The sequence below is a fragment of the Polypterus senegalus genome, chromosome 10 (genome assembly GCF_016835505.1).
Source record: "Polypterus senegalus isolate Bchr_013 chromosome 10, ASM1683550v1, whole genome shotgun sequence".
Taxonomy (NCBI): domain Eukaryota; kingdom Metazoa; phylum Chordata; class Cladistia; order Polypteriformes; family Polypteridae; genus Polypterus; species Polypterus senegalus.
In genome coordinates, this window is record NC_053163.1 from 92,347,020 (window position 1) to 92,367,620 (window position 20,601).

The 20,601-nt window shown below is 37.8% G+C and overlaps 1 protein-coding gene across 1 annotated transcript in view; it reads right to left on the reverse strand.

The window, feature by feature from the left end:
* The window catches only part of ints6l (integrator complex subunit 6 like), an 89,387-nt gene that overhangs the window by 11,925 nt on the left and 56,861 nt on the right, over window positions 1–20,601 (reverse strand). Inside the window, exons 10-15 of the mRNA XM_039766200.1 lie at window positions 20,179–20,273; window positions 19,500–19,610; window positions 14,814–15,029; window positions 9,748–9,874; window positions 5,789–5,931; window positions 3,000–3,237 (exon numbers count right to left, since the gene is read on the reverse strand). Of these exons, the coding sequence (XP_039622134.1) occupies window positions 3,000–3,237; window positions 5,789–5,931; window positions 9,748–9,874; window positions 14,814–15,029; window positions 19,500–19,610; window positions 20,179–20,273 (930 nt within the window). The remainder of the gene's footprint in view (window positions 1–2,999; window positions 3,238–5,788; window positions 5,932–9,747; window positions 9,875–14,813; window positions 15,030–19,499; window positions 19,611–20,178; window positions 20,274–20,601) is intronic.

Consider the following 20,601-nt stretch of genomic DNA (forward strand, 5'->3'; position numbering starts at 1 on the left):
TCACTCTGTCACAGCTCCAGAGGTCCTCTGTGGGGAGAGGAGAACATTCCAGAAGGACAAACATCTCAGCAGCAATCCACCAATCAGGCCTGTATGGCAGAGTGGCCAGACGGAAGCCACTCCTTAGTAAAAGGCACATGGCAGCCCGCCAGGAGTTTGCCAAAAGGCACCTGAAGGACTCTCAGACCATGAGAAACAAAATTCTCTGGTCTGATGAGAGAAAGATTGAACTCTTTGGTGTGAATGCCAGGCGTCACGTTTGGAGGAAACGGGGCACCGCTCATCACCAGGCCAATACCATCCCCTACAGTGAAGCGTGGTGGCAGCAGCATCATGCTGTGGGGATGTTTTTCAGCAGCAGGAACTGGGAGACTAGTCAGGATAAAGAGAAAGATGACTGCAGCAATGTACAGAGACATCCTGCATGAAAACCTGATCCAGAGCACCCTTGACCTCAGACTGGGGCGACAGTTCATCTTTCAGCAGGACAACGACCCTAAGCACACAGCCAAGATATCAAAGGAGTGGCTTCAGGACAACTCTGTGAATGTCCTTGAGTGGCCCAGCCAGAGCCCAGACTTGAATGCGATTGAACATCTCTGGAGAGATCTTAAAATGGCTGTGCACCAACGCTTCCCATCCAACCTGATGGAGCTTGAGAGGTGCTGCAAAGAGGAATGGGCAAAACTGGCCAAGAATAGGTGTGCCAAGCTTGTGGCATCATATTCAAAAAGACTTGAGGCTGTAATTGCTGCCAAAGGTTCATCGACAAAGTATTGAGCAAAGGCTGTGAATACTTATGTACTTTTTTTCACGTTGTCATTATGGGGTGTTCTGAGGGAAAAAAACTAATTTAATCCATTTTGGAATAAGGCTGTAACATAACAAAATGTGGAAAAAGTGATGCGCTGTGAATACTTTCTGGATGCACTGTACATCCATTTCAATAAGTAGAAAGTAAAGACAACTCATCATGACTTTTTGAATGGCAGCAAAACGCTTAAGCAAAACGGTGGGCTCACAGATGTAAGTGGAGGTTTTGACACTTTTACTAAGATTTAATTTAAGCAATTATTTGTTTTTACTGATAATGTAAAAGACATTACTAAATCACCCATGACTTTCCAGGCTTTTGCAGATACATTTCTACAGAAAAGTGTTTTATTAGTTGGATTGCACATATCATTTGTTAGAAAGTATTTTCCAAAATCTGGTCAGTTTAACTTTGACAAGCTCCATTTAAATGAATATGGGTGTGGCACATTTGCAGACAGTCACACAACTGTGAGTGTCAATGCACATCTAAGAAGTGAGCACACATACACAAACTCAGGAAAACGATCAAGTGTAAATGACATTTTTTAAACCACAAAAACTACATTTTATATATATATATATATATATATATATATATATATATATATATATATATACATACATACACATACACACACACACAGTGGGGCAAAAAAGTATTTACTCAGCCACCAATTGTGTAAGTTCTCCCACTTAAAAAGATGAGAGAGGCCTGTAATTTTCATCATAGGTATACCTCAACTATGAGAGACAAAATGAGAAAAAAAATATATAATATATATATATATATATAAAAACACACACATTCATACACACACTTTTAGAAATAACCAAGGGATCATCGGAGTTCAGAAAAACCCACAGATGTACTAACCACTTTTCTATCTTTGCATTGCTTTACAATTTTAAATAAAGTGTCTTGTGCTTTGGATGTGCAGTTGGTTCTCCAATTCTCTAAATTATAGAGATCTGCCTGTATTAAAACATATATGCGGACAGTGCATGTACAACCAGGTAACAACTACTGTTTTTCACCGGTAAAACGTTTTTTTTTTTCCCCCCCAAGATTTTTACACCCTTGTATTAGTTAAAGCAAATTTAAAAAAGAAATGACTGTTTTAATGCAATTCAGTGACCTTTAAATGTACCATGCATCAACCTGACTGAAAACATCTGTTTTGGGAAGGTTGCTGCATTGTTCCAGATGCTGCTAGGATCATCTCTGGCACTCTGCCGTTATGAACTAGAATAACATATTAGACACATGTGGAAAGGAAAAATGCCATTTACAATATGATTGTTACTTTCTTTACGTTCAGAAGTTAAAATATTTTAATGAACGCATAAAATGCTGCATTTGAATATTAATATCTTAATCTAACTGGACAACATTACAGTTGCAAATAGCATTATAGTACAATCAGGTACCATATGCTCAGTAATTAAGGATGATTCATCCTGCTTGAATAACTAGGTCTCAGTCAGCTGACAATGTTCAATTTCAGTATTTGTTCTTCAGCTTTAAGTGTTATATTACTCTCCTTCCACACACTACTTTCTCCAGTAAAAGGCTTCCATCATAGTGGTGAAATCTGTTCCAAAACAAATCTCCTACACCTTATCACAACAGCATTTGCTCTTTTCTTTCATTTAACAGAGCAAAATTCCTTTCTGGTTTTGTAAAACTGCAAATGTACTATAAAGGTCAAAATTACCTGTCCCTACATGCACCAGTCCACCTTGTACTGTACAAAAGCTTATCAAAAAAAAGCAGCCGAGTGCTATGGGGCAACTAGTGTTGAAGACTCTCCAACAGATTCAAAGGCATTCACTGAAGAGGTCACTGCATTATTATTATTATTATAAGCATAAAGGAAATGGTGCAGAGATACAGGTAAACAGTAAGAAGCAAACTAATATGACATGCAAAAAGCACTGATCCCAGAATCAACAAGACAATTTTTAAGGATTATTCAATTGGACCTGAAGAACTTTATTTGCGAGTCCTGCACCTAGAAAATAAATTACCAATTGAAATATTTACAGTAGATGTCTGAGAGCAATTCAATACATCTGTGACAAGGTTTGAAATTGGGGGAAGTGACAGAGTCAAACCCAGTACCAACATATGAAGACACATTATACTTGATTCTAAACAAGCTGAACATATCAGCAGAAATTACCTTTATGAAGTGGTATTGGTTTAATTAGATTCTGATGACTTTGGCTACCAGGTGCAGAAGGGGGACCCTTTCCGACAACATGGTTGGTGATAATTGGAGGAGTTTGGGGTCGTCGTAGCAAGGGTGACATGCTCCTTCGCCTCTTTAGCGCACTTGCTGAATTTGGGTCTCCGGCTCCTCGTTTGAGTTTATTCTGAGGCCCTGCTACAAATTCATCTGCTTCATCAACCATCATACCCTGTAAAAAGGAAATGGTTTTAAATTCATCAGTTTATATGTGCAATGAAACACAAAATGCCCGCACAACTCACAAAATGAATCACAAGGTGTTTGTTAAATTTTCCTATAAATGGCAGTATTTTTTTCAATTTCAGAAATGATTCAATATTAAAAATACCTAGACTGCCTGTCCTTGTTAGGATCATGGTAATAAACTAACCAAAACAAATTTGTCTATCTTGCCATACCGACAGGTCACCATCATAAAATTACAAAATGTTTTTGGTAACAAATAGGAAACAAGCACTATCTATGAGTGTGTTTAATTTAATATAACCAAAGAAAAGCACTCAACACCAGTGAGAAAGTAAAATTCAGCTCTAAAGTTTACTTTAGACTCTATTACTCTATAACCTTTGAAAAAATAAAAATTCATAAAGAATATTATATCAGAGTTTCAATCTGTCTTTGAAAATACTAATTAAAAATCCTCTCTACCCAAACACACAACTTTTACAATTCAGAACGAATCCTTCGGAGATAATCAGTTGTTATTTGTACTTTTAAACAAGAAAACCTCCTTCTATCACTATCCCTGAATATAATTAAAAGCTGGACCTCAATTTTTTTTTTTTTTTACATCTTAATAATTTTTTTAAATTATTAAAGGGGTTATTATAGCTTGTTTACACAGAAAGTTATTTTCTGTGCTTTGTACTTTATTGTTCCATATTTCAAAACCAATTCTGACAAATGTATAATTTTAACTCAAGGCCATGGGAAGCCAGGGTGCACCCCGGCAACACTAGGTGCAATGCAGAAGCCAACCCTTTACCAGCCTATTGGATGGCTTAAAAAACACTTTTCCCAGAAAATTATAAAAAGCAACATTGTAACAAGATTCATGACTGCTTATAAGTATACAATACGTACTAAATAATACATTTTTATACCCAACAGTTCAAGGAAGGCTATGTATGTAAAAGAATCAAATGTGCATTAGTAATATTAAATTGCATTTCACTGTAACACATTGGCCAACAGAAAATCGCTGAGGGGTTTCCTATTTCCCATGACCACCACTGCAAATCACATATTAAAATCACCCCTTCCAACAATAAGGTAATCAGGCAAGGTCTTGTATCTTTAAAGATCATATTTTCAAAGATAAAGCAGCTATGTTCACTTTACCAGGCTTGAAATCAGATTTTTTGCCTTCAATTCTGATGTTTTCACAGCTATGTGGACATAGAAATCCAATCTTTTCAAATCAGATTTTATTCTTTTTGCTATGTGGTCCTTTGTTGTTGGTGATGCAGATGACTTGTGCACAAAAGTACCAATGTGTGCATGCATGCCATTTCGGAGGAAAGACGCATTTACATTACAGTTAGATACAGGTCACTTGTACTTATGAATGTGAACTGTCAAGGTAGGACAGTCTGATCTGAGCAAGAAGTTGGAATTGAGCAATGAGCCTTATAATGTGAACGTAGCTTTATATACACATACATAAGCACTGCTGCCTTGCAGCATCACAGGTCCATGTTCCTGGACCATTTGCATCTTAGTAAAATAGGAGCACAAAATTGGCCACTGCTAAGTCAGATTAAAATAAAAGATTAAAATCCAACATTATGCACACAAGCATGTATTACCAACATTAAACAAGAACTTGTATTTTATGCACAAATTGGCACATCCAGGAAGGGGCAAAACATTACATTTTCACTGGTATTTCCTGAAAATAGTTTGCATGTTCTCCTAAAGTTAATTTGAATTTAGTACAGGTAATCCCTGCACGATATCACACTCAGAAGTCCTGCTACGTTGTCAGCAATGTGTGGTACATGTGTACTAGTATGTGTTCTGGCCTTGTACTCAACTGAATCAGATGACCCCAAAAGGATACATTAGTTAAAACACTTGACAATTATATAGGGGAAACAAACTAATTTAACCAACATCACAGATAATAAACATAGAATATGGAACATATCCTGCAGAAAGGTCCAGTAATATATAAAAGCTACATTAGAACAGAGTCTAAGCAAGAAACTCCTGCTTTCTCAGAAAACTGTTCTCAGTTTATACAGTATTAAGGTTGGTTTGGGAATCTTTATTTTTAGCACAGAAAGATTTGAAACTTCTCTTCAGCATTTCTTACAGACCATCATAATCATTCAACTTTATTTATCAATCATCCCTGAGTTATTAAAAAAATACAATTCAACAGAACAATTTCCTTCATGATAGCTTATATAAATCCTTGACTCCAGGCAATATGTTATTGACTGAATCTGCTGCTTTACAGCAAGAGAATCTACTTTTCCCTTTTGGTGTATAAGATTATTATTTTTCAAGTACACGTTAGTTGGTTTCTTTTACAATGTCACAGTCATAATGGGTATGAGGCAAATTCGAGCCCATAATACACATTGGCCAAATGGTTCTCCAGAGTACAACCACTGTAGACAGGTGCACATTTTTTCTTTAACTGTCTAGGGCCTAGACTAAATCATGCATAACAAGTGGTTAAAGTGATTAATAAAGTCAGTCAGAGAGCCTACCTTTTTGTCCTGTTTGAAGGGATTCCCAAAGGTGTGCAACCTTTTAGGTTGGTCAGGATCAATTTCTCGAAGTGGTGATGGCATTAATTTTAAGTATTCCTGGTAGTTGCCCATTTGAGCCACAGGAATGCTATGTAGGTAGTCTGCAATCAGACAGAAATGTTAAACAGAAAGCGAATAAAGTTAAGCCAAATCAAATCCTCAATAGACAAAATACTAGATTGAAACTTATTTATATGCTTGTGATGAATTATCTTCAGACCTGGATGAACCTGCCATCTGTTTATAATTGGCGTCTAAAGTATTCAGACCCATTCACTTTCTGCACAATTTATTAGGTTGTAGGTTTAATTTTAAATGGATTCATTTGTCATTTATGCCCATCAATCTACACTCAATAGCTCAAAATGACAAAATTGAAAACATTTTCTCAGAAATGTTTGACAATTTCTTAAAATTCAAAAACTGAAATCTCTTATTCATACAAGTATTCAAATCTTTAAATCTGCATATTGTAGAAATGCTGTTTGCAGCAATTACAGCTTCAAGTTGTCTTGGCCAAGCTCTGCGCACTTGGATTTGGGCAGCTTATCCTATCTTCCAGACAGATCTTCTCAAGCTCCGTTAAGACTGGATCTAATGCAGCTGTGAATTGCCATTTTCATGTGTCTTCATTGATGTTCAACAGGGTCTAAATCTGGGCTTTGGCTGGGCCACTTAAGAGTAGTCAGAGACTTGCCCCGAAACCACTCCAGCATTGTCTTGGCTGTATGCTTTAGGTCATTATCATGCTATAAAATGAACCATCACCCTAAATATGAGGTTGTATGCACTCTATACAGGCTTCTTCAAGGACCTCTTTGTATTTAGCTGGATTCAACCTTTCTTCAATTCTAAACAATCTCCATGTATCCAAAACTGAGAAGTAATGTCATAGCATGATGCTGCCAGCACCATACTTTAGAGGTATTATGCAGGTGATGAGCAGTGCCTAGTCTTTACCAGACAGACGGCTTGGACTTCTGCCTGAAGAGTTACATTTTTATCTTGTCAGATGAAAGAATCTTCTCCCTCATGCTTTGAGTCCAAGGAGGCGGTCAATTGCTTTCTACTCAAAAATGACTTCTATCAAGTCACTTATAAACGCTTGATTGCTGCTGAGATTGTCATCCTTCTGAAGTTCTGTCAGAGTGACCACTGGGGTTCTTGGTCATTTCCCTGACCAAGACTCTTTGTACCTGGTTACTCACTTTGGCTGGATGGTCAACTCTACAAAATGTCCTGGTGGATCCAAACTTCTGCCATTTCATAATTATTTAGGTCACTGAGCTCCTGGAGCACTCAAAACTTAAAACTGTTTTGTAACTTTGTCCCGAACTATGTCAGGTCAACACAGTTTTAATGCAGAGACAGACAGTTATTTGGACTTCATGGCTTGGTTTTTGTCCAAAAATATAATTAAGAGACCTCGTATACACAGGTCTGCGGTGGGTTGGCACCCTGCCCGGGATTGGTTCCTGCCTTGTGCCCTGTGTTGGCTGGGATTGGCTCCAGCAGACCCCCGTGACCCTGTGTTCGGATTCAGTGGGTTGGAAAATGGATGGATGGATGAATATACACAGGTCTGTACCTTTCTAAACCATTTCCAATCAATTCACTTTGGCAAAGGTGAACTCCAGTCAAGTCCTAGACATGTCAAGGGTAATTAAAGCAAAGAGAATGCACCCAACCACAACCTGAACTTCAGTTTTTGATTTTGGTAAATCTTCAAACATTTCTAAAAACATGTTTTCACTTTGTAATTAAGAGTTATTGAGTGTAGATTGATGAGCAAAAAATGGCACATTTGGCCCTTTAAATTAACTCTACATCATGGTAAAGTGTGCAGAAATTGGCATTCACTGTGCGGAAAAATGCCTTAAAGGATAAAGAAGGAAAATGGGCACATAACTTGAAGCACCTTCAGGTTATAAAATAATTCCTTACAGGTAAGTAAACAAGTATTTTTGTACACAGGGTTGCAAATAAATTTCTCAAGGATATCAACCACTTTTTCAAGCAGATGAGACCACCTTTGTAATGCAAGAATGTATCATACTCGGATATAATATTTCAAAATGCTTCTAAGGCGGTTTGCTGCATTGCATACAACAAAAATTGGGAAATGTGATAAATGCACAACTCAACTTTGGTAATGTTATTAGTCAAACCATTCAATGTAGAACCAGTGAACACTGGGCTCCCAGTTTTCATTGTGGGACCCAAATGTAAATCAGGAGTTTTACAAATCTTTTTGTCACTGATACACAATTATTTCAAACTCATCCCATTTTTAAAGTAATCTGAAAACTGGACTACTGTGAACTGTAATGGGTGCTACTAAGAGCATCTCATTAAATAGGTGCTTTAGATATTACAATTTGCTACATGGCTTTGCAGGCTATTTGATAAGGACTTTCTTTTTAACCTTTAAATGCTTATGCAGGTTTCCTTGGAGTAGCTACTGCTCATGTAAAATTTGCTGCTTCTTTTTAGTTAACTCAAGTTGTTAAGACTGCCAACCTTTAATTGATTCTTTCACACTCCAATGCTTTAACTGCTTGTTTTCTTAACTAGATGTTAATTTATAATGACATTCAAATAAAGAAACCAACAATTTACCATCAAACATGGTCCCATTTACACCTATATGTATTTATAATGAAGTATATGATTTAATAAAATGTTCATTAAGAAACAATGACAGAATGGAGGAAACAAAGGAGGAAGGGACTAGACCACTTGACCATGTCAAGAACACAAGGAAGGTCTACCACCTGTCAGCTCTCAGACTGCTAGGAAGTAAAAAAAAAAAAAAAATTGCAAGGTTCAGTCTATTCTAGTAAAATGGTCAACACCTGAAAGACATTAGCCAGGATTTATTCTGAATTTTAGCTGGCAACTCCATTACCAGAATAAAACTACATCAGTGCACACTCTTGTCATACTGGGAAGAAGACAGAAGAATTTCCACTTTAAACTTGCTATCAATCTTGTATCCAGGATGACTAGTAGCACACTTCTTTGTCTATTTTGATATACACAACAACAGGCACACATGTTAGAGAGACGGGCTTTCTTGTAAATGAACTCTAATCCAAGCAGCAAAACTACATCTTCCTTAAACGTATTCATAATTGCAGACAAACGAATAGTTGCATCACCAGGTGTGCTGCTCTCATCTAAGCTCTTGGTGTCATAGTCTAAACACAAACTTAAAGAGGGTGAATGGAACCTCAAAACCTAAGCTAAACAGAACTACATTACATGAGCTGGATGATGCATAGCGAGAAATGATTCTCCTCAGAAGCTTCAGAACACTAGGTGAGAAAGCCAAGACAAGCAGAGGAAGACAGAACACAATCAAGGGACTATAAGACAAGACAGGACATACGTTCAACATCACAATCAGAATAAAATAAAACTGCAGTCTACACCACCTCACATATTTCTGTGTCAAGATACATCAGAATTATCAATACCCTAAAGCTATCAAACTTTTTCATTTTAACGGTTATTGTGAAACACTGACAGGTAAACTACTAGATTTAATATCTTTGCAACTCTTAACTGTGCAAAAATAAAAGACTATTTCTCATTTAACTCAATCTCTCCCACACCTATAAATGGGAACTAGAGCAAGGTACTAAATGAAGCCGTAAGGAGAAACTGTAAACAGCCCATTAATTTTGTGTTTATTGTTCCATTGTTTACCTCACTATGTAATTCAACATCAAAAAAAAAAAAGTTATCCTTCCCTAACCCTTGTGTTTACCATTAACTTTTACTTATTCATGTCTTAAAGCATGATATAATTACTTTGATAAAAGCAGAGGCAAATTTAGCTAAAAAAGTAGAACTTATATCAAGAGACTTAATAACTGGAATCGGAAACCACTATAAATATCTAGTGCAAATACCTTCATCCTGACCACGAATGAGCTTCTGAGTTGTTCTTAACAAGTTGGACCTCATCCTTGTTAGCTGATCCAAAAGATTCCTACGAGGAATATCAAAGGCATTCCTGTATGCTTGTGGCTTCAGTTCCTGCAGAGTGAGACATACAATGAAAGAGTATGTTTACTTATGAAGATGGACTGAGATGATAAAGAAATGTACAGCAGTGTTTCTTAAATCTTGACCTTACATTAGTATCAAAATATAAAGATTCTGTAAAAGGGAAACTACTCAATAAAACAACCTGCAGACAACAAATAGAAATATTTGATTTTAATGAGAAGTTAAGCAAAATGACACCTTTTATTGACTAAATAAAACAATTACAATATGGAAGCTTTCAAGGCAACTCGGGCCCTTTCTTTAGGCCTGAAGAAAGGGCCTGAATTGCCTCAAAAGTCTGCACAGAGGAGAAAGGGGGTGGGGAAAGGTTACAAATGGAAAGAAAGGACAAAAAAGAAAGCAGAAGGAAGATGAATTAGATTTAGTCTAAGAAAGTGGGAGGTGGGAAGATATAGAGGATAACCAATTTTATATTAAGCACAAAAGAAGAGGGGGGAGGAGGAGAACAAGAGGAAGGGTGGGGTCTTAATTGGTTTCAAACATTCCCAATACAGGCAAAAAGGATAAGAAGGTAATAGATTGGAGTGAAGCTTCTCCTTTTAGTCTAGATGATTATGGGGGTTTGGTAAATATGAGGTAGGCAAATGGAAGAGGTGTTTGTTGATACATCTAACCTTGAGATGGTCATGGGAAGAAATAGAGCTAAAAGGGAGTGTCTTATTTTGGTTAAACACTGAACCTATTCATGTGTGCTTCTTACTATAACTACACACTTAAGGGACAGAGTGGATGTGAGGCATTTTACAAATAATCAGGGGGCAGTAGGAAATGTATATTCATCTAGGGTGGGGATTTTGTTCATAGGAGATAGCTAGACAGTAAGTGACTCATTTATTGTAATGGACAGGACAATGTTGGTGGTGGATGCCGAATGGAAGGGCACACAATTCTGTTTTATAAATGGGTATGCACCAATTGAATTAAAGGTAAAGATGGACTGCTGAGGTTTATTGGGAGATGGTGCTGGTGATTGACAGAATGATTGTTGGACAAGGAGAAGGACCATACGAAGGACGCACTATGAGGGGTGATCAAACAGTATGGACTGACTCATGCTTATAGGAGCCTACATGACAGAGGGGAAGGTTTAACATGAGGCTAGACTATCTGTTTTTGTCAGATTGCAAAGGACTGGAACCTTGCAAAATTATATCATTATAGTTCATGGATCGTTCCTTTACAGGGGTGTCGAACTCCTGTCCTGGAGGGCCGCAGTGGCTGCAGGTTTTCATTCTAACCATCTTCTTCATTAGTGACCTGTTTCTGCTGCTAATTCACTTCTTTTTTCTTTAGTGTTACTTCACTTGACTCAGGCCCCTTACTGGTCTCTTTTTCCTAAATTAGCAGTCAAACAAAAACGAGACACAAAACAAGCCATCACATGACTAGCTCACTTGTGCCTGCCACACAATATGTGAAAATAAAGAAAGGTGACGATCTCAATAAGGTTGATCTCTCAGGTCACCAAAACATTTAGAAAAAACAGAAAACCAACAGTTTTGGAAATGTCTGCTGTGGAAGAATGAGAGCAGCAACAAGCCATGGAATTAAAAAACAGGTTTAATTAACAGCAAGAATCGGCTTCTCATTAAGAGATTGGTTGGAATTTGAAGCCCCAATTTAGCTGGTCATCTGTTGGCTCGTTTCACGTCTCATTTCTGTTTGGCTGCCAGTTAATGAAGAAAAGAATAAATTCAGAGGACTGAATCCTTAACACTAGAATTACCAGAGCCTACGAAAAAACTCTTAGATCCGCCCCACCTTAAATCGCTTCTTAAAACCGTTCACCTCTCCACCAGCGTCTTTTGTTCATCTAAATGTGCTGATGAACACAATCTGCAAGCACCTGGGTATTCCATCCCCCCACGACTTAGAACGTGCACAAACTTCTCCCAGCTCATGCCTTAATTGATAATCTGGGAGTGAAGTGGAGTTTTAGAGTGGAAATAATAGATCGTTATTTGGAACACACTCATTTCATGTGTGTTCCGTTTCTACAGTAATCTGTGTAAACACATTGTTAAAACAGAAACTTTTTCATGTTTTAGTAATAAATGTTACAAAATGTAGGCATAAACTATAAAATGTGACACGCCTGAAGGCCAAAGATCAAATAAACACTTTCACAAAAGGTTCAAGAATATCACAACAGCTTCTGTGGCGTACCGGTAAGATTCCGTAACTCTGAGCACAGCAGACTTGCCATACCTCAGAGACCCGAGTTTCGATTCCCCGCTGGGAAGAAAATGTTTTTTTTTGTTTTTTTTTTTTAAACTTTCGCCGTTCTGCTTGCCTGAACTCCCTGTCTATCTATATAGTAATAACAGTAATTTTATTATTATATAGCAGCTTCCCTGTCTGCCTATCATATAGTGCCTTTCCTTCCTATCTATCTATATATCTATCCCCTTAGCTATTTTTTTATATATCCATTATACAGTGCCCTATGGGGTGCCAAACAGGCAATTACAATGATTTTCGGAATATATAAAGTCAAAACTTGAATATATAAAGTAATTCCTGAATATATAAAGTCGGCGTTAGAATATATAAACTCATTTTTTAATATATAAAGTCAGCGTTGGAATATATAAAGTCATTACCGAATATATAATGCAAGTGTTCCAAATAACTATATAGTATTTAAAAAAGGTGTCATTTTGCTTGACTTCTCACTCTAAACAACTATAAGCAACTGACACGCAGGTAAACAGACTTGAGCTGAGAAAACCATGCGCCGGTGGGGGATGTGATAGTAGGCTGCTTGCCGTTTGCTGCTTAGCCACAATTTTAGAAGACAAAAGACGTGACAGAGAGGTGTAAAGCCTTTTAAGGTGGGACGGATCTACAAGTTTTTTCGTAGGCTCTGGTAATTCTAGTGTTAAAAACAGGGTTATTAAAATGAAGGGAAAAGGAGTTAATTAGCAGTGAAAACTAATTAGGACATTAGGGTTAGAATGAAAATCTGCAGCCACAGCGGCCCTCCAGGCCTGACGTTCGACACCCCTGCTTTATATGGTGTGAACTACATGTAGGTAGTAGTATCCTGGTGGGAAGAATGTAAAAGGAAAATTAAAGTGTTGGCTACAAATTATGGAAGTGAGAAAGTGGGGAAGGAAAAAAGATTTGAAGGTTTTAACATGGGCTTTGGAAAGACATTATAGGATTGCAAATTGTGGTGGGGATTTTAACATCAACAAAGTTCATGTTTTGAAAAGGAATATTAATGATTTGGTGGGAAGGAAAGCAGAAAGATATTTTATTAGAGCAAAGGAGCTGTTTTTATGGAGACCTTTCCTCTGAGCACTCCGGGGCAGGAGATAAGGGGAAATTATTATTTGAACAGCTAGATTAACAGTTATCTAAAGAGTAAATGGAGGGACTGGAATGTGAAATTATCTTGACAGAACTAAAAGAAGCTTTTATTGCTATGCAGAATGAAAAAATAGGTTATCCAAAGAATTTTAATCTTACTTTTTGGGACATTTTAAGGCCCATACTGAAATCAGTGGTTACAGAGGTTTTAAGGGAGGGAAGACTGACAGTAAAACACAATGTCTTCACAGTGCTTTTGACAAGTTAAAGAGTTTAAAAAAAAAATTAAAAAAAATTATATATATATATATATATATATATATATATATATATATATATATATATATATATATATATATATATATCACCAATTCTTGAAACAGAATTACAAAACAAATGTAACGATTAACTTGTAGTGAAATAATTGGCATTTACCTACAGAGGTACACAGAAATATTTGTGCTTCTTTCTGTATCCCAAACACTTCTTCATACTGTGTTCAAAGAGTGAATGAACATACTAAAGATAAACATTGTATAGATGTTACCTAATATCCCAAAACAGTTTTTAAAACCTCTAAATATAATTACATTTATATACTGAAGCACACAATTTGGGATGTGTTATAAGATAAAAATTGCAAACTGCTGTATCTTACCGTAGCAAGACACCAGGTACAGTTGAGTACACAAGGATAAAACAGAACACAAAATGAGCTGAGATAACACAACACCGTAACACAATCATTCAGGACAGACTTTCAGTCATTAGGAAGCTCAAGTGACCAGTTAAACTAAAATACAAACTCAATATGAAAATGAAATCACCAGTAATGCAGTTTATCCCAAAACTGATGCACCAACTTTGAAGAGCTTGTAACATTTCCGTAGTGGGATTAAATGAAGGGACAAAGACTTACACATTTAGTCTCACTAAATGTTCTAATGTGAATTACTGCCTAGTGTGGTTATTTCACATTGACAAATTACAATTATTTCTTAGGTGCAATTTAAGTAGGCAAAACGTGTGCTCTGAAATACAGTAGTCACTCCATGAACTATGGCCCATCCCCGCTTGTCCGCTCATACAATATGTTTAAGAACAGCAAACATTTTGTGGACCTTTGCTTAACAGGGAGCTGTTTTGCCAAGTGGCAGAAGGGCACATTGCACATGTCAGGATGGCCTTTTCAGATGAAGCAACATATTTTATCTTTAGATGCTATACTGCTTGAACTGTCATTCTCAGAAAATCCAACTATTTGCAAACTGCAGCACTAACTTTACCTACTGCTCTAAGAACTTAGTCATGTGATCCTCGCTCTATTTTTTCATGCTAAACAGCGCCAGTCTACATGGATGGAGTCAACGTAGGCATGCTTAGAAAGAGCGCTGGAGATTTCGTGGATTTTATTTCATGTTCAGAAAAAGCTGCAGAAAATTAAAGTGCTGAACATCGCAATATTGGCTTTTGATTTTTATTAAAATATTAAATCAAAAATTCAATATATTGCCCATCTCTATACTGAACAATGCGAAACCCATTCAGAATAAGCAACAGACATGTAAATGCACGATGTGAACGACTATACCTTGTTTAAAAGTGCTATCTGGAAACCAGCAAACTCTTTGAAATTGATGTCATTGAGCCGAAGTGGCGCTTCTCCCGCAATGCTTTGAAGAAGTTGCTTGAAGTCTTTACGATGTGCCAATGAAAGTGTATTGGAATGGTTCTTCACTTTAATTCCGGTTTCCTGGGGAGGCTTTTTTCCCACAGACACTATAAGCCGGTCAGATTCAATCTTGGCCTAATTAAAAACAAACAAATAAGTATTAGGGGAGGGGAAAAAAAAAATAAAATGCTACATTTTTTGGAAAAGACCCTCAGCAATTAATATTGCATATAGGTAAGGAGATAGTGAAGTCACTCTAAGCGTTTACAGTAAATCAATTCCCCCCCAAGAATAATGCTTATACCATTGTCGATCTTTCAATCTATTGAACTAACCATTAGAAATGACCATTTTTTCCCTCACGCAGTACAAAAAAAAAAAAAAAAATCAAACTTTTAACCCAGTATTGAATGCTGTTCAGTCATTTTATACACACACGGTTAGGTCACCTTATTGTATTAACAGCACTGGCATGAGGATCAGATCTCCTCGTTTTCATATGTTTAACAGAAAAAACAAAGTGTGGCACAAGCACAAGTTAAAAAGCATTACAAAATGGCATTTAAAATCTCAACTCAACATCAAGTTAATCAGTAATACAGTGGTTCCCAAATTCAGTTCTGGGGACCCACTCAGTCTGCAGGTTTTTATTCCAACCAACTTCTGTTTTTAATTGGACTACTGTACTAACCTAATTAAAGTGAGCTGTTATTTCCCAGTTTCTGTATTTGGGGTCAATTTATGACTTAAATATAAATTATAACTTAAATAACTAAATACAATAAGCACTTATATGGAAATACGGCTTTCTGTTTTTTTTTTCTTTAAAAAAATATTTTCATCCAGATTTTCATTATACTTTTCTAGGTGTTCTGGTAATTTAATCCATTATTTACTAATTAGTGGGTCTAACAATGAAGTAGATACAGCCTTTCATCATTCAGTGTTGTTTGCCTGGGTGTCTACTCTGCTTAAATCCTAATAAGGTCAATTAAAAATAATAATGAAGGGAGCAAACTACACAGGAAAAGGGCAAAATAACAGCAAATAAACAGACAAACATTTAAAGCCAAAGCAAAATTAGAAAAGTTTGTTTAAAAATTAGCTAATTATATGAGATCATTTGGTAATTGCTCCACAGGACCGAGGTTGGAAACCAGTGCTGCAGTATAGTATATAACATGCAGCTGTGTTATAATTTCTAAACTTCAGAAGGCTAATAATTATGGAAAATTGTAAGTCACTGTTTGTTAAAAGGAATTCACAGAAGTTAATTCTGACAGATAAAAAGCTTCATTTAAATTCGTCGTGTGCATCAAAATTCTGATCATGTCCCATCTTAAAAGGGGTAGCATTGGATTCATTTTTAAAGACCATATTATTTTTACTGCATGTGAAACCTTTCCATTAAACTGAAGTTAGTATTGCCACACAACATACAAGTCTACTACTATTCTTTCCAGCGCAGAAATGACCTCATCTGATTTAGCTGTTTTTGCTTCATCATCAAAAGAACATTGTGATTAGCAATAAATGTTATGCCATTACAGAGACAGCCAAGGACACATGAACTGAGACAATTAATTTTCCCTTATATTGAAGTCCTTCAAAGAGCAAGTATGGCACTGCTCACTGCAATGTTAAACATAATAAAATACTATTTAAAACAGCTCAAAAAAAATTAAAGGAACACTTTTTAATCAGAGTATAGCATCAAGTCAATAAAACATCTGGGATATTGATCTGGTCAGTTAAGTAGCAGAAGAGTTGTGCACAACAGGTGCACTAGAGGGGCAACAATGAGACGACCCCCAAAACAGGAATGGTTTAACAGGTGAAGGCCACTGACATTTTTCCCTCCTCATCTTTTCTGACTGTTTTGCATTTGGCTACAGTAAGTGTCACTACTGGTACCATGAGGCGATACCTGACCCCTACAAAGGTTGCACAGGTAGTCCAACTCCATTTCCAGAAGGTTTGCTGTGTCTCTCAGCACAATCTCAAGGGCATGGAGGAGATTCCAGGAGACAGGCAGTTACTCTAGGAGAGCTGGAGAGGGCCATAGAAGGTCCATAACCCATCAGCAGGACCAGTATCTGCTCCTTTGGGCAAGGAGAAACAGGATGAGCACTGCCAGAGCTCTACAAAATGACATCCAGCAAACCAAAGGTGTGAATGTCTCTGACCAAACAATCAGAAACATACTTCAAAAGGGTGGCCTGAGGACCCGACGTCCTCTAGTGGGCCCTGTGCTCACTGCCCGGCACCATGGAGCTTGATTGGTATATGCCACCGGATACCAGAATTGGCAGGTCCGCCACTGCCGCCCTGTGCTTTTCACAGATGACAGCAGGTTCACACTGAGCAAATGTGACAGGCGTGAAACGGTCTGGAGAAGTCGTGGAGAACGTTATGCTGCCTGTAACATCATTCAGCATGACCGGTTTGGTGGTGTGTCAGTGATGGTCTGGAAGGCATATCCATGGAGGAATGCACAAACCTCTATAGGGCAGACAAAAGCACCTTGACTGCCATTAGGTATCAGGATGAAATCCTTGGACCCATTGTCAGACTCTATGCTGGTGCAGTGGGTCCTGGGTTCCTCCTGGTGCATGACAATGCCCGGCCTCACCTAAACCCAATAGAACACCTCTGGGACATCATGTCTCAGTCCATCCGACGCCGCCAGGTTGCACCTCAGACTGTCCAGGAACTCAGTGATGCCCTGGACCAGATCTGGGAGAAGATCCCCTAGAACACCATCCATGGTCTCATTAGGAGCATGCCCTAACGTTGTCAGGGATGCATACAAGCACATGGGGGCCATATAAGCTACTGAGTACGATTTTGAATGGCTGCAATGAAATTTCAGCAAAATGGAATAGCCTGCCGCATCATTTTTTAACTTTGATTTTCGGGGTGCATTTGAATTCAGCCCTCTTTTGGTTGATAATTTTCATTTCCATAAAACGATGCAACATCCTTTCGTTCCTAACGCCCAGTCCGTAATCAGTATAGATATTCAGCATGATCTTTTTTTCCCCATTGAAATCTGATGCGTTTTCAAAGTGTTCCTTTAATTTTTTTGAGCAGTAAATACAGGCAGTCCCCAGGTTACGGACATCCGACCTACGACTTACGAATGAAGCTGCAGCTGTGACGAATGCGCCTCATCCGTCATCTTTGGGCGGAGGACGCTGTGTAGTAGTGGCTGGAGGGGTGCGATTTCACTGCTCGCACAGTGTAGTGTCCCTTGGGCAGCTCCCGGTGGCAAGCGAGCCATGACCCGTGGTCCATAGTCACCGGGGCCATAGCTATCGCTCGTGTGCAGGACAGAGGCTTAATGGGGTGGTTCGCTGTCCGTCCAGTAGTTTCACTGCCCGCTCACTACACACAGCTCCCCCCGAATCGTTTTCGGTGGGCGGCTGGTAATGCTGCAAGCAGTGACCCGGTTGTGGCTGAATGGAGGCCACTGAGGGTGAACGAAGCAGTGGGGGGTCGAAGCAGTGGGGGGTAACACTGTAGTGTGTATCGGGTGGCTGCCTGTTGAATGGGGGCAGTGGTAGGCGATTTACTAAACGCCTTTGGCCGCACCATGTTCATTCTTGGTGGGCGGATGCATGCTGCAGGCTGCATACTATAGTGGAGGTGACTGTGTGGTGGGTGGGTGGTGAGCCGCCCCTTGCTACTCCCATTCATTCTCAATAGCAAGCCTACTTGTACTATTACATACATAGCAGTAAGTTGTCTCTTGTCAGTACACCAGACGTGCTGACGAGGGATCCCTGCCTGCTGTGATAGCTGTACAGTGCTGTGAAGAAGAGCTCATCTTAACCTTTTGTCTTCACCCTTCAACAATGTCTCTGAAACACAAATCTGATACAAGTGCTGGGAAAGAACAGAAAAACCATCACCATTGAAAATAAAGCAGAAATAATAAAAAGGTCAGAGAGAGGTGAAACTCCATCATTCATTGGCACAGCACTTGGTTACAGTAGGTCAACAATAGCATTTATTAAAATAATGTACCTATTCCGATTTATATACAAATTCAACTTATGTACAAACCTACAGTCCCTATCTTGTACGTAACCCAGGGACTGCCTGTATAAATAAAAACTAATATGAAGGTTCTAGTCTTGCTTTACATTGGTGACATTCCAAATCCAAACAAAAAGGTTCGCTGGCATTGAGAGTTACAGATTATATATAAATTTCACAACTGATTTTGATTTTAACCACCTTGCAATGAAACATACTTTCTTTTCTAAAATATAGTAATAATTATTTCATTCTGTTAATTTCAAAAGATCTTTCTCCGAATCAACCAAGTTAAAAAAATGTAATTCAAATTCAGCCTTCACTGTGGTTTTTAGTTTTATGATAACAGTAGCAGCTGTGGAATAAATACTTTTCCACAACCTTAACATATTCAGATAAATTAACATAGTACTCTTGATGCACGCTTTTCAATGCCTTATAATTCACTGCATTTTTAATCTGAAAACAAATAAGCTTAAACGCTGTCACTGAAATAGGATAATGATTTATACATTTTTAAGTACTGAGTATCAAGAAAGAGGAGACACAAAAATCAAACTGCACCTGCTGGCTGAGTTTCTTGAGGTAAGAGATAACACTGTAGCTTAGGCCACAATCCATATTGTCAGAGATCAGGTTTGGTGCACCCATCATTCTTAATGCTTTCTTTAATGGCTAAATAAGAAGGTGAAGAAAAATAAATGTCATAAAACACCAGAAAATCCATCTTCTTATATAATACGTTACTGTGGCTGTTCATTTGTGTGTCCAGGATTTTAAATCACCTGTAGTGATTTGGTACACATATACTACGTGACGTCTACTATCCGCTTTCGGGGTGATGATTGACCGCCAAGGTTATTCCTCTTTTTATTTTTATTTTATTTTATTGTAGAATCAACTCCCAGCAGCGATCAGCAAGGCAGCCCTGCGGCACATGTGAACTGGTGCCGTTCTCATTCCCTCCCACCTTCACCATCACTTCTCCTAACTCTTCATATCTTAAATCATTCATGAGGCAGAATGAACACTTAACATGGCAAGCAGTATCGCAGAGCCTCATGGATAAAAACTAAAAGTGAAAATGGTTTTAAAAAAAAAAACTAAAAAGAAAAATGGAAAAGTAAGTAAAAACTAAAACAAAAAAATCTTAAAACTAAAAAACACTGGTATTAATTTAGCACACCAACAGGTAGGCACAAATATGGAAACAGGCGATAAAAGTTGTGGGCGCAAAGCTTACCAATAAGAAGTATGGAGGCATTGTCTTCAGGTATGCTTCAAAAGCCTGTCGCCATTTCAAATTTGGTTTTAGTTTATGAACTTTGAACAAATCATCTGCAACAATGAAATGTAAAATAATAAATATGACAAGCTGTATTATGTTGTTTACCTACTTCACTTACACACAATTCAGCCTTAACATTATAATTATCAAGTGTTTTTTAATCCAATTCTGAGTTGTTCTACAAAAGCCTATCCTGGCAGCATCAGTCACAGGGTAGAAACCAGCTCAGTACATAAACCAATCATGCTTATATCAACACTCACACTGAAACAAGGCCAACTCTGATCTGCAAATTAACCTCAACTGTACATCTCTGAGAGTTGTAGGTGAAAAACTGGAATAACTGAAGGAAATCATATCCAGATACAAGCAGAACTT